Source organism: Rhipicephalus microplus, chromosome 2 (genome assembly GCF_043290135.1).
Source record: "Rhipicephalus microplus isolate Deutch F79 chromosome 2, USDA_Rmic, whole genome shotgun sequence".
In the NCBI taxonomy this organism is placed as follows: domain Eukaryota; kingdom Metazoa; phylum Arthropoda; class Arachnida; order Ixodida; family Ixodidae; genus Rhipicephalus; species Rhipicephalus microplus.
Window position 1 is genome coordinate 62,492,225 of NC_134701.1, and position 15,218 is coordinate 62,507,442.

A 15,218-nucleotide genomic window follows, 5' to 3' on the forward strand; every position below is an offset into this window, starting at 1 on the left:
GAAGAGGAAGGACACAATAAGCTGAGGGGCGCACGAGTGTGCCAATCAGCCATTGTGACTCTTGCCTGTGGCTGGCTTTTCCTCTGTAAAAGCATTTTGTACAGAAGTTACTGACCCGACCCCGCAACAATATATATATATATATATATATATATATATATATATATATATATATATATATATATATATATATATATATATATATATATATATATATATATATATATATATATATATATCGTATTCTTCGCTTTGCGCATGTGCCAAGGAACCGAACGCCAGCCCCTTTGCGAGTATGAGACATTAAAGGATTTCGCCTTGGTATTTGAGGCTTCCATCTTTCAGAAGTTATTAAGATTACCAATAATCCAACAACCACGCACATGACGCGCGGAGTACCATCGGTCGGCACACTCTGCTAGAAGAACAACGTTTCTCGGACGGCGGAGTTCTCGCGTGACGCGCCATCATTCCGATTACGTGAAGGGAAGTTCACGCGTGACGCAGCACTCGGACCAGCCTTCCAAAGCACTGGGATGGTTTCGGTTGCTGCGGCATTGAGGTTTAGAAATTCAATGATGGACCTCCTCAACTATGCGCGATATTTCTAATTTAAAAGAAAAAAAAGTAGGTTCGGCATTATTTGTGGAGTAAAAAAAACTTTGTCATATAAACTAGGACCCTATAGAGTTTATAATATAGAAAGCTAAGTGAAATATATATTTCTTGGGAAATTGGGTCATTTCATGCCAGGCCAACCTGAGCTTTGAAGGGCGAAGCTTCTTGGGCCGTGGGTCGTGCGTCCGCGATGTATGTAGTAGTAGTAGTAGTAGTAGTAGTAGTAGTAGTATTAGTAGTAGTAGTAGTAGTAGTAGTAGTAGTAGTAGTAGTAGTAGTAGTAGTAGTAGTAGTAGTAGTAGTAGTAGTAGTAGTAGTAGTAGTAGTAGTAGTACTAGTAGTAGTAGTAGTAGTAGTAGTAGTAGGTAGCCACCTCCACGGCCGGACTAGAGGAGCGGCACGCGCGCACTGAATTGACGAGGAAAGCCGCGCACGTTATTCATGTTTAAAAGGTAGTTGTTTCTGATGAACTCACCTTCAGAGACGGGTATTGTTGACTTAATCTTTAATAAAATTTGCCTTAAATTTGATGCGTTAAAAAACTAATAACAACAGAAGAACGCACTTTAAGCACTATCACACCAGAAAAAGGTTGCCACGTTGAACTCACTGGCCGTAACCTCCTTGGTTTTTGCAAGGTTTAGCGAGGTTTAGCCACAGTGCCATGAACTAGAGGTGGTGAAATGTGAAAAGTAGACACAAAGCGCAGGCCGTAAAAAAGTGCATGCGTGCTGATCCTCCTTGACGGACGCATGAACAGATGGATAGATAGATGCACGGACACACAGACCGATGGACACATGGACGGATGAACGGACACACAGGCGTATGCACGGAGGGACAAACGCAGGGATGGACGGACGAATGGACATACGAATGTACAAAATGGACGCATGAACGGTCGCAAGAACGAACGGACGGATGGAGACGCGGACGGACTGATGGACGCTTCACCCCACTCATCGTGCGCTCCATGAATAAGGTTTGATTTTTTCCAGCCATCACGAATATGACAGAAAAAATTTCACATATGTTTTTCGAAGTTCACAAATTCTCCTGCTCGTTCACTTCTGTTGCGAAAAATTTTTCTTGCGATACTGTAGTTTTCGCTTACTGAGCTAGAGGGCATCAAACAACTTTTTTTTAAAAGACGTGTTTAGAGTGCACTTATTAAAATGGTCTTTGCGGAAAGGTAATGAAGCGATGTAACTGTAAAAATAATGACGTAGTTGGGTATATCCATTCTTCGAGAGCTTTTCGCCCGGGCAAAAATCACGGGACATTAAACTTCGCCTTTAGGACTTGAACGTGATAGCGATATCCTGTTTCTTGTGCATACTTCAAACACTTCGTGCATAAAACCTCTTCAAACTTGTCATGCACCCACAACGTGGCCTTGAGAAAATACGCATAGTAGAATGTGAGCCTTTTGCTGTGGGGACGTCTGACTTTAAACCACCAAGCCATTATGATGATCAAATGTTTTAACACCCGTTGGCAATGGGCGCTTGTATCACGCATATATAAAGCAGTATTTCATGTTGCATTGTGGAGCATGTATACAGAACGCGTGTGTTTGTAAAGCATAAAAGCTACTCTCACTGCATTTACATACAGGGTAAGTTTTTTTTTTTTTCACTGCATTCCCAAGCAGACGCGTGGCCGTGTGGTAAAAAATCTGCTTGCTACGCAAACCACCCTGCTCCGACCGAGCATTTATAGACGATAGACTTTCTTGGGGACCTTCGACGCAAGAATTTTGGTCTGTGTGTCTGTATTGGTTGGGGGGGGGGGGGGGGGAGGGAGTGCTGACACTCTCAGTAAAGTTGTCTGCACTGCGTGGCACACATGTCTCGCCCAAAAGCCGCATTTCGGGGTGACAACCACCTGGCGATAGACGGCGCTGTGTTAGGGGCGGTTGACCACTACTATCGTTGATGATTTGATATATTTGTGGGGTTGAACGTCCCAAAACCACTATATGATCATGAGAGACGCCGTAGTGGAGGGCTCCGGAAATTTCGACCACCTGGGGTTCTTTAACATGCACCCAAATCTGAGCACACGGGCCTACAACATTTCCGCCTCCATCGGAAATGCAGCCGCCGCAGCCGGGATTCGATCCCACGACCTGCGGGTCAGCAGCCGAGTACCCTAGCCACTAGACCACCGCGGCGGGGCGACCACTACTATCGTCATCACCATCATGGTGTAGCGCCAGTGGTGATCCCTGACGGAAAGCAAGCCTTGGTGGCGGGTGAGAGTTGAGCGTGTCCCTTCTGCGCGTGGCGGTTACCGCGAACGGTTGTCTCTAGCATGGGTTTCCGGCGCGTGGCACCGCGGGACAGCGCGCCGGGGGCCCTCATGGTAAGTCAAGTGTTGGCGACGCCGCCTTGGGTGTACGTGTTAGTGTGTTTGTCATGTTATTGTGTGTTTGTCGTGAGATTGTGTTTGTCATGGAGTGTATGATAATACTATGTACGGATGTCCTGGTGTGTCAATTATAGTCGATGTATCGATTCGGCGGATGATCTCGTCGTTATATTATTACTTAAATAAATTAATGTATTTGTTTGTTTTCGCCGACCGCGTCTACTGTGTCCGTTCACTACACGAGCGTGGCGTGGCGCTCGCTCGCCAATGTCGAGACCCCACAGTCTGTACATATGTCTGTTTGTCCACTCTTAGCTACACCGGGTACTTAAAACGGCCGACTTCATCCGCAGCGCCCACCAATGTTGCTCAAGGTTTAGCGTTCATGCTTGTGGAATTGTCAAATAAAAAGCAATTATTGCGCATGTCTGGGGCACCATAACAACACGTATATATTCTGCATGTGCGTCTTTTACTAGAAAAGGCACACATAAGTAGTTTCAAGGACCGTAGCGCGTATTACGCTGCGCTGGCCATGCAACGCTTGCACGAAAAGGCGAGTGTTTCCAACGCTTTGCTAAGACGAGACGGTGGTGGCACCTACCCGTCGCCTTGCGTTCTATACCTTATCACCTCTGAAACGGGCGCGCACGCCCGTCTCAGAGCCACGCGCTTCGTTTTCCAAGAAAACTGCCAGATGGCGCTCATGTCTCACGTGTGGCGTGACTTGATGCGCTCGTTCGCCTCCACTCTAACGCAGCGCCTCCGGAATACCATTCACCTTTTTTTTATGTGCAGAACATGAAATAAATGTTTTGTTCGCTCTCTCCACATGCAAGACTATCGTCTTTCGACGACATTTGCAGATTAGCATGCAGATACAGGGCCAATTTTTTCATCATTGACTTTATTTTCATCGTTCTCAATTTTTTCGTCACGCGTCAGATGATTTTTCGCTCACAACCAACGAAACCAACGTCGGAATTTCTGTGAAACAAGCTCTTTACCACTATCGCATTAAAATGTTGGCTCTTATCTTGCCACGTAAAAGCAGAGGCCGCGAAACCTCACGCAATGAGGAAACAGAATCCTTCAAAATACGCGTTTCGTTGGCAGACGGCGCTCCCATATATATCTCACAAACACTGCGTGATCTGTTTCGTGCAGGCATACACGATAAGTCGAATGACATACGTTGCCCCATACCTGAAGTGGATGGACTAAGAAAAACAAAAAACAAAATCAACTGCATCATACGAAAAGCTTTCAAAAGAGGGATCGGCCTCCCCTTGAACGCGAGCTTCGAAAAATTTCTAGAGCTATAGGACTTCACAACGCACTCGATGAGTTCATTGAGGCGCATGACGTTGCGCAATACGAATGCAAATCAAAGATGGGTCAACACATCCTTGAGTCGCTGAGCATCAGATATTACACTCAGCAAGGAGAAAAGGGAAAGGTTCCTGCCTCGGTGCGCGACCGCTTGATCGTTCCGCCTATTCCTAGGATGATGCACCCGACGCCCCACGTGGGATGGCGTAATGGGCGTGCTAGACAGTTGCAAAAGAAGTTTGGTAACAGTATGGACGTGGTATACGAAGATGTTGCGAGATATGGAGAAGGGAGAAGAGCCCACGCAACTGTGGTCGTGGGCCATCAGGGCAAATGCCTCGCGAGCGTCACGGAGACGACGGGACACACGGAGGCGGCCGAAGAAGCCGCGATAGCCTTAGCACTCGCCGCAGCGCCGCATGCAAAGATTGTTATAAGCGCCTCGCAGGCGGCAGTCCGCAGTTTCGTGCGCGGCCGTGTCTCGCGGGAAGCGGCGCGCTTTTTCAAATGTGCGGAGATGGCGACTCGACGTCGCGCTTACAACCCCGAATTCGAACAGTTATGCTCCTATGGATCCCGGCACACAGCAACGTTCCACTCGCGGAGAACGACGCGGCCGTGGCTCGAGTTCTCACTCGCAGAGCAGTGGCCCGGTACGTGGCCGCCGCCTACGAGAACAGGGCTTGCGTCTGCTGCATGGATCAAGACACTTTCGAAGACACGCACCAACAAGAATCAGAATGGTCCTGGGGTGAATATCTGACAACGTTCCCAGGCATATCCTAACACTATAGGCTTGAAAGGCGTAGGTTCCCGCCAACGCACGAGAAATTAAACAGGCACGATGCCGTAAGCTTTCACGTACTCCAAACCTACTCCTACCCTATCCCGGTCATTCTACGCCACCTCAAACCAAATCTACACCCTACCGATATGTGTAAAGCATGCGGGTACAGAGCAACGCTGAGCAGCATGCTCTGGGAATGTGCCGGCGACAACAGTCATGAAAACGCCACCAATCACGATGCGCCTGCAGCGGCCGTCAATACGAAATCACAGGCACTCGTTCTTGCCGCCGCCCCGGCTGCGGGAGCCGTGAGGGACCTTCGTCGGCGTCGCCGCCACTGGGATGCGACTCTCCAAAGCAGAACGCTGAACGACCAGCTCCCGGCCGTCCGGCAGGCCGAGGACGCCACCCGCGTCCAGGGACTACGAGTAACCACCTAAAGCCACCGAGACGAAATCGCTGGCCCGCCGGGTTTTCTCTCTATTCTGTCTCTTATCAAGTGGCTATATAAGTAGGGATACTTACAAGCGTGAGAGCACAGTTGCTAGGATGTTGCACGTAGACACTAAATCAGTAGCTGCAGTTTCCGCAACTAGCATCAACTTGTTTGTTTAGTGAAACGAAGCACCGAAACCATTCATCAAAGCATGAAGCTAAATAACGTGATGAAATTTGAGCAACTACACACAACAAAATCTAAAGCAACAACCGCTGTGGTATTCTTGGGCGAGCGCATTCGAGGTATTTCGCGACACTCGAAACTAACTTGAGCAATTACCCACAGAAAAAAAGAAGCGCTGCCAGCAGTTGCTTCGATTCGTCCGATACAGATGTCAATTGTGGAAGCGAAACAATCGCATCTTTTTAAAGGAATCGCCCGTGAACAGCGCAACCTGAAATGCAAGTACGCTGTCGTATACGTTTCAGAAGCCCGACATTTAGTAATTGTGGTCAACTCGCATTTTTGAACTTGCTGCACATGCATTGTCTTGCTGTTCACTGCCGTCGGAGTGCGGCTGCCGTGGCCGAGAATCAAACCCATCTTCGAGGTAAGCAGCGCGACAGCGTAACAAACCTCATCAAAGCGTGTACGCTACAGCGCAAGCATCTTTCGTGGTTCTGCTGAAAAAAAAAATGTTTGGTTTTTCATTGTTTTACCCGGAACATCATCAGTTCTGCTTTCGTCATTTGTTTTAAGCATGAGACAAGCAAAAAGTGGACGCTGGCAGTGTAACGGCGTTTGAAGCAAGCGCATGTGATGTATACTTGCGCCACAACAAGATTCGAAGTTTCCGTGCTGTGACGTCATGCAGGCCTCCCACCAGGTGGCGCCACTCCAACGTCTTGGGGCTAATAGCAATCTCTATTTGAAACAGAAAAACTTTCAGATGGGTTTGATGGGCACGAGCTCAATTATTTTAAATTAGGCGAACAAAAGCCATAGTTGGTTCGTGTTGGCTTGGTGATGCACTTATGGTGCAGGAAGACGTTACGGTGTAGGACACGGTAGACAGGACAGTGTTACACCCTTGTCACTCGGCCACCACCAAAGTCTGCTAAACTCCGTCAACGTCAACCTCCCCTTGAAAGTTTGATGGAGATGGAGTTGTGGCAGTGTCACATGGCAATGACAAGGTTGTAATAGTTGGCGGGAGAGGCTCAGCCAGTGCTGCTTTATTTTCACAGAATTATGCTAATTTCATGTATAATTGTTTTACTGTGAATCGTTGTTTTGTGGTTTAAACAAAACATGCTATTAAGGAAATCTGAAGCAAACAAAGCATTAAACATTATTTCAAATGAAAACGCTTTCGTTGAATGTAGTGATACTGCAAGCGACGCTGGCCACCTTGTGCCTAAAATGTTTGTTTGAAATTGCGCCTTGATTAACAACTAGTTGTTTTGTAACGCTACTAGTGTAACGCTTATTCGGTGTCCTATGTACGTTGTGGTCTGTCCTTCATTGCGTCCCCCTACCGTAAGTGCATCGCCAAGCCAACGAGCTCAATAGTTGGCGACAACAAGTACGGGCAGCCGACAGTGTTTACCACGAAGAAGTCGACTGGATCGAGGAGCTCGGGTTATACGTTAACCCGAGCACGCAGTTATGACGTCTCGCGTATCACTGTAAATGGGCGCCCTTTCAAGACGCATGGCATGAACCAGACGAGTGATTGATGTGATGGGTGCGAAATGCAAGCGCACGCATCACGGGAAAACGATTCGTGAAAAAATTGGCCCCGTATCTGCATGTACACCGCAAATGTTGTCGAAAGACGACAGCCTTGCGTCTGGAGAGAGTGAACAAAACGTTTATTTCATGTTCTGCGCAAGAAAACTGGTGAATGGTATTCCGGAGGCGCTGCGTTAGAGAGCCTCGAGCGTGCAGTGTAGGCGAACGGGCGCCTCAAATCCCGTCACACATGAGACACGAGCGCTATCTGGCAGAAAACGAAGCGCGCGGCGTGCGCGCCCCTCTTGGAGGTGATAAGGTGTAGAACGGAAGGCGACAGCTAGGTGTCACCACCGTGTCGTCTGAGCTAGAGTAACTGTATATGGTTTCTACGGGACCAGAGTAGCCCATAGATCTGCCAGCTTGCCTGGCTAGCAACGAGCTAGGCGGCATAGTCGCCCTCTGTTCTTGTAGGTGACATCCCTGACGTGTTTTTTTTTTCTCTTTTTTTTGCCATGTTGCTTATAACATACTTGGCTTGCGTATTTCGCGCACTGTTTACAGTTCTTGAAGGGGGCTTTTCTGCCAGATTGTCAACCAAGTGGAACGTAAGAACCAACTAAATATAGCGTGGTAAGAAAAAAGCGACGGTCTTGCTCAGTGTGTGGCGAAAAGTGCAGAACGAACATTATCATATTTTTTGTCTTGCGGCATCCACATTTCGCAAACTTTTGATCAAATAACGAGTGCGAACATTCAGTATTCAGGCTATGCTGGTGAAATCCGACATTCGTTGATCTTGACGGTAGATGAAATTACCCGATTAGTCTCGGTGAATATAACTCAATGAAGAGCTATGCGGTGGGCTTTTGGAGTGCGTAAGAACATAACAGCGTACTCTTTGCACAATTCGCGTTGTGTTAAGCACGGTTGTTACTTCACTGTTCTAAAATGATTTATTTCACATGTAAACGCAAATTCTGACCCAATATACAGCCCCAGACGAGAAAGTCTGGTTGGAGCGGAGCTCCAAGTTTTGGCGCAGCTTTGCGGGAGAGCATTAAACTGCCACTGAAAAAAGCTCGGGTGCGATTCCCAAATGCGACGCGCATGTTTTTTTTTCTTTTACGCGGGTTTTTCTTTTGAATTTTGTGTGATAGTGGCCGTGACCCACCGGCGGCGGCAAACATCTACGGTGCAGAAATCGGTCCTTGTGATCTCAAGAGCTTTCGCTGTAAATTTCAGCGAATTCGACAACCGCGCTCTTTTAGCTACGTCCAGTGACGAATAAGTATATTTTCTTTTCATGAAGATACGCAATCAGGCTCCATTTGAACAGATAAGAATGTGCAACAAAGAACAATGCAGTTCTCTTTTAACATGTATACTCCAAACAAAGCAGCACTCAGCAGCTGGTAAAACAGGCAGAACGTTTTCAACAGTTAACCCAGCCATCGCAACATTCCGATGGCTGTGATGGTAGAAATGCAGACCTGGTGCGCTCAGCTGATCCGCTGTCACCAGCACGCATTCATGAACCGCGTGCAGAAAATGCGCGCAGACCAGCAGAATTCGCTTTGAACTTGACTAGCGATGATTCGCGCCAATGCCGCGGTAGCGTCGGAACACACAAGTTTGGCCTGAGCGGGACGTTCTCCGCAATGCATAGAGGCCAGTGGCGCCAGCGGCGTTGGAAATGAGTTGCGCTACTCAGGTACCGTAGGGACCATATACAGTTACACTAGTCTTAGCAAAGCGTTGGAAACACTTGCCTTTTAGTGCAAGAGTTGCATTGTCAGCGCAGCATGATAAACGCTATGGTCTTTAGAATGACTTATGATGCCTTTTCTAGTATAAAGGCACACAAAATATTGACATTTGTTATGGTGCCTCAGATATGCGCAATAATTGTTTTTTAACTGACAATCACACAAGTATGCACGCTGAATCTCGAGCAATATTAGTGGGCGCTGCGGATGGGGTCGGCCGTTTGGGGTATCGTTTGGTGCCATTTAGGGTATCGTTAAGGGCAGAGAAACAGACAAATGTACATACAGACCAAAATTTTTGCGTCGAAGTTCCCTTAGAAAGACCATAGTCTTTGAAAACGCCAGTCACACCAAAAGCTAGAAAAGTGGCCTTTCAGAGCCTTTTCTAAACACTCTTTGGTTAATTGCTACAAGCACACTTGCTGGCCACCAACCACGCCATAAATAATCGTGATTTTTGTGTAGTACGTCAGCATTCACTCCACTATACTTCGTCATTTTTTCGGAGAAGCATAGTTACATGCTTCTAGCAAGCTACACAGTTGATAGAAAGTTTGAGCAGTTTTTTATGCAGTGACTTATGACGATGAGCAGTAGTGGGACCTCCGCGTCGTGAAACCGAGGCGTTAACCACCGAGCCACCCCGAAACAGATGACGATGAAAAATTTTACCTAGAGTGGGTATGTGCCACAGTTAATAGGTGATCAAAAACAAGTTTTCTAATAGATTGGAGGATGGGACGACCCACTCAACCGTTACGCTATTCGCAGTGTGCGGCACCCGGTTGTTTCTTTGATGTTCTCAAACACTTCATTACTGATACTATCATGTTAACGCGATTATATTCCCGACATCAAGCCTGCCTAAGGCCAGTTTAAAAATTGCAAGCACCGGCGTGGTTCAGTGGTGGGATACTGGGCTTGCACCCAGTGATCCCACTGTGTCCTTGTTTTTTTATTCATTGAAGATGTTTCTCATTTTTTGCGATACTGTCTACGAAAACCGGCGGCCGCGGACAAACACAGCGCCGCCGTGATCCTTGTTCTGATCTCATGACAACTTTCGCTGTAATACAACGCTAAATACGTACTTCTGACACGGAGCTTCAAAAAATTAAGCTTCATTTTTTTAGAAAAGTGGCAGTTCGTGAGGCACTCTTTCTTGGCAGGGCTTGCGAGCAACTTAGTGAGCAATAATGTAGGCCAAGGAGAACTCACGAGCAAGGCTTGCATTTCGAAGTATGGCCATGTCGTCCTGGATGCATTCACAGTGATCTCCGCTGGGGGAGCCGATGGCGGAAAGCACAGTGACGACCAACTTGACGGTGTACCAGCCTGTGGTGCACAGACAGGCGACCAAGACCACGGCGAGAAGACCGACCAGCATCCGGGAAGACATGGCGTCGTGCTTCTTAGCTCGCTACCTCTGCGAGCCTTGCACGCGGAAGGATGATGGTGACAGTGGTAACACCGCGAGAAGAATATTTGTTTGTTTAGCCTGATACCATTGCACTCATGGCACAGACCCACTCTGGAGGATGCCGAGAAAACATGAGTTTCATGCAATATTACCTAGAGGGGAATCTGCAGGCAGCATCAATGCGGGCTCCCTCAGCCCCTTCAGTGGCTCTTGTGCACCCATGGGAATTATGGGAAAATTAGGGTTCAAATCTGTTTCGGATGAATGACGTTCCTTAGATTCGCGACACCTGTTTCCCGAGTGCAAAACGAAGTGACATGAAGTTATATCTAACCTAAACTTGCTTCATCATGTTGTGCGCAAATATTAGTACAAAAAGTTTTCGTTACTGTGAGGCAGCTTTGCGAAACGGACGCCTTCATTCCATTCCTGTTCCATTCCGGGGAATTGAAAATCCTCGGAATGAAAATATTGGTCCATTCGCATTCAGGGAGTGGCGGGGTCGTTCAATTCCATTCCTTCTATTCCTGAATGTAGGAAATTCATCTTGATAGTTTTTTTAAGTTAAGAATGATCGACACCATAAATATAGTATAAGATGCATTAAGAACTGCAACAGTGCGTAAAACACGTTACCAAGGTCGAGGGTTAGTAATTAAGTTGCATATCGCGTGCAGTAAAACCATTCTACTAATTCCCATAGCAACGAGCAGTTCTCCCGCAACATATATATTTGCATGGTCAGCATGTTTGAAAGAATGGTAATATTTTAATTTCTTAAGCTTAAATTTATTAATTCTAAACTAAAGACATAGCGTATTTTCATGTTGACAATAGTAGTATTCAAAAAGACAAAGCAGCTTTGCCCCACGTCTCAAGTGGTTGTGAATATGAAGAAAAATAAAATTTGTTGAATGGGGAACAAAATACTCTAGATTTGTTGGGATTACATGAAATGGTGCACCACCAAACAGGCACTTTGTTCATTTGCATTCCATATGGCCCACAGGGTCGCACTGCTCGTCAGCGCTCACGCTTGTCAAGCGCGCCTCGCAAGCATGAATGGGGTGAGGAGAGCTTTGCGTTTGCCTGCGCGCAGGTATGCAATGTTTTTCTTAATGACATGCTTTGTCCGAAAATAACACAAACATAAGGTAATGGAACACGCAACTACAAGGACAAGCCGCACTTCCAACCGCGATAGGAAGGTTAAGAGTGTCGCTTGTGCTTGTCATTGTGTGTTCCTTTACCTTATGTTTGTGTTATTTCGGACAAAGCATGTCATTAAGCAAGTACGAGCTAGGCCAACAATCAGCATCGTTACAATGTCTTTCTTGTCACAAAGGTTATTTACGTTTGTCAGGTATTAAACTGCCCGTGAGATAAAGATCTGGCCGGGCATAGAGTATTCGCCCCTTTCGTGTGAGGTATCAATGATAAACAACGTGCGAGCATAATTTATTCCTCCCTTCGTTATATGTTGGAATATAGCATTTGTTTTTACGCTAAGTTATGCCGTGGTTTCTTCTCACAGCAAAAGCTGTTATCAGATCACTTTTCGGGTCACGCGCAATTGTTGTCCGCCGCCACCGCCGGTGTTCGTAACCATATCGCGCGAAATTATAAAAAACTTTGCACTAACGACACAGTGGGGCTTGAACCTGGGTGCGCTGGGTGCCAGCCCAAAATTCTACCACTGAGTTACGCCGGTGATCGTGACTTGTCACACTTGCCTTAGGCAGGCATGACCTAGCACCAGTGGCACAGTGGGGCTCGAACACGGGTCCACTGGGCGCCAGCCCAGTATTCTATTACTGAACGACACCAGTTCTTGTGACTTGTTCTCAAACTTGGCCTAGGCAGGCTTGATGTCTGGAAAGCAATCGCGTTAATATGACTTATAAAGCGTTTTACAAACGCGAAACAACAACCAGTCGTCGCACAACGCGAATAACGTAACGAGTGGGCCGTCCAATGCTCCAAAGCATTCTAATGCCCCTGACACACGGGCACCCTGAAGTCCTTTAGACAAGGGGACATCTTTAGGAAAGGCGTTTGGGCGCAGTGACACACGACAAAGGAGTAACTCCTTTCCGGCAAAGATCCTTTTCGCAAAAGCAGATCCCGCATCTACTTTTCTGGCAGGAAGGAAGTACTCTCGCATACAGTGTGCATAATTTATCAATAGAAGAAAACGTGTCGCAACACTGCGGTGCCCTGTCAGTATTTTTTGGCGCTGAGAAAATGTTTTCATTTTCAGCAGCAGTGTGATTTGTTGAAAAGTGAAGGCCTATAGTCTGTCCATACTCTCAAACGCCTGCATTACGTCACTAGCGCGATCATGTTAGGGTTGGCAGTGGCAGTTGCTGTGTCGGTGACGTAGTAGTACTGGTAGGTGTTCTGTGGTAGTATCTTGTAACAGTGGAATCGGCTCAGTTGGTGAAGAAAAAACCGTGCGTCCAGTGGACTGAAAAGGAGACCTGGGCGCTGATAAAGCTATGGGAAGACCATTTGGACGCCTTGCAAGGGCAAAAGCACAGCGGTGGAGTGTACCAGGCGATTGCCGAGAGCCTCACCGACGCCGGTTTTCCCGGTACACGGGCGTGAATTCACAGCGACATTGCCTTCGCAGCGTTTAGCTCATCTTCGATGGAGCCGAGGGCGACAAGAGTCAGGCCCACCTCAACTGTTGCTTTATCTCTGTCTCAGCGCTGAGACATCGCTGGACCACGATGAAACGCGGCACACCGTCACTGACCCAGCTGGACGTAGCCATGTAAAAAGCACGACAAAAAACAAAAACAGCAACACACTGACTGTTCATAGTTGCCAGAGGAACCTAAGTTGCTGCTAAAAACGCAAAGAAGCGAAAGAAAATTACAGGTATGCGCATTATAAGCCACCAGACAATAAAAAAAAACGGTTTTATGCTCCGGCGTCGCTGAATGTGATGTACATGCGCAGATTCTTTTTAATATTTCCAATCTTGCTGCTTCCACAAACAGCGCCATTTTTTCTGCAGCGTTCTTCTGAGGCACCGCCTAAAGCAGTAGTCCGGTGCCATGTGTCATCAGCGCCACTCCTTTCTGCAAATGGTCCCCTTAGGCGACAAAAGGGGTTTACTTCAAAGTACTTTACTTTTGCCCGTGTGTCACGGGTATGAAAGCATGTTCTTGTTCCCCTATTAACTGTGGCGCATACTAACTTCAGCCATAATTCTTCATCATCGTCAGCCACTGCATGGAGAATTGGCACAGAATTCCCTGCAAGTGTTTAGCGGATACCACGCTTCTCAGATGAATGACCAAAAATAGCATGGCGAATGGTGGCCTACTACCCAAAAGTTTATTATTAATGCCCATGTGGGTACCAAGCAAGTGTGCTTGCAGTAGTTACCCAATGAGTGTTTTAAAAAGGCTCTCGCAGGCTGCTCTTCCAGCTTTCGCTGTAACTGTGCTGCACCCAACGCGCAGGCCTAGCTTTTTTTTTTACGAATGGGAAGGTTGTCCACCCTTTTCAATCATGCATACCCTTGACCTAGAGAAAGCGTTGTGGGCTTCGACTTCAATTGAGCATGTACTCAGGCCTACATGACTAATTTGAGCATTATATTACAGGAGTAGCTATTAAATGTGTAGATAAATATTCCCACAATGTCTTCTTTGCTTGGTCATGCGAACACGGATATGTGCTGAATAGTAAAGACCAAGCAAAGTTAGAAAAGAAGGATAACAATAACAATGAATGATCCACCCTCGGAGCACTGGGAGTGCGGAATGACCGCTTATCACCTCAATATTCAGGAATTTCTGATCTCCTGGAATTTTTATTTTATTTTTTTTATTTACAATACTGCCCCTCTCATCCGACAGCATAGCAGGAGGGCAGACAAATGTGTGTACAAGAAACATGTGAATCTGCAGGCTTGATTCATGAGGAAGAACAAAAAAGAACATATGCACACAAAGACAGAATAATTGCACAACTTTACGCATAAACACGCCTATATTACAAGCTGTAGTAACAAGAAGAAGAAATAAACCAAAGATGTTATTGTCTATGATAGCCACGTTAAAGTCTCCAAGTAGTACAAATGGTCCATTCTTGTATTTGTTCTCATAATTTCGTAACGCAGTGTCTATGAATGTCTTGATGTTCCCGGTTGACAGGTTGGGTGCGAGGTACATGGTCATGAGGACGATTCCAGAGTGAAAGAGTTTGATGGCTGCATATTCTCCGTTTTGGCTTTGACTCGTGAGTGGTAGTCTGAGATCTTCAGCCGTTTCCGTTTGCCTCACGTAGATGGCGACACCACCTGCAGGACGTTCTGATTCATCGGTACACACGACGGGAACGTATCCTTTGATGAACAATCTCGTCACGTTCCACGTTTCGGTAAAGCACAGCACGTCGACTGTGGTCAGTATGGGGTCCCTTTCTATGTCAAGTGCGTGGGCATTGAGAGAGCGAACGTTGAGGAGGGCAATGGTAAACTCGTTGGAAGAGTCAACGTCTTCTCGCAGAGATCGTTGATACTGCTGCGTCACGGTTGGTAATCGATGTCGGCCTAGACGTTGAAACTCGTTCAGCATCGCCGTGTCCTCGTTCTTGCCTTTATGGTAGAACCACTGGTCTCCTTTTGCATTGGTGAGGTAGAGGTTATTTACGTTGGTGCAGCGGCTGAGCGCGACGTACACCAACTTCTGAGGGTGCGTTTTATTATATTCATAGACAATTGACGAGTAC

At 46.8% G+C, this 15,218-nt stretch overlaps 1 protein-coding gene across 1 annotated transcript in view; it reads right to left on the reverse strand.

Moving 5' to 3' along the window:
• The window catches only part of LOC119169878 (uncharacterized), a 148,812-nt gene extending 138,344 nt beyond the window's left edge, over positions 1–10,468 (reverse strand). Inside the window, exon 1 of the mRNA XM_075883357.1 lies at positions 10,271–10,468. Within this exon, the coding sequence (XP_075739472.1) occupies positions 10,271–10,451 (181 nt within the window). The 5' untranslated portion in view covers positions 10,452–10,468. The remainder of the gene's footprint in view (positions 1–10,270) is intronic.
• Positions 10,469–15,218: the final 4,750 nt, after the last annotated feature.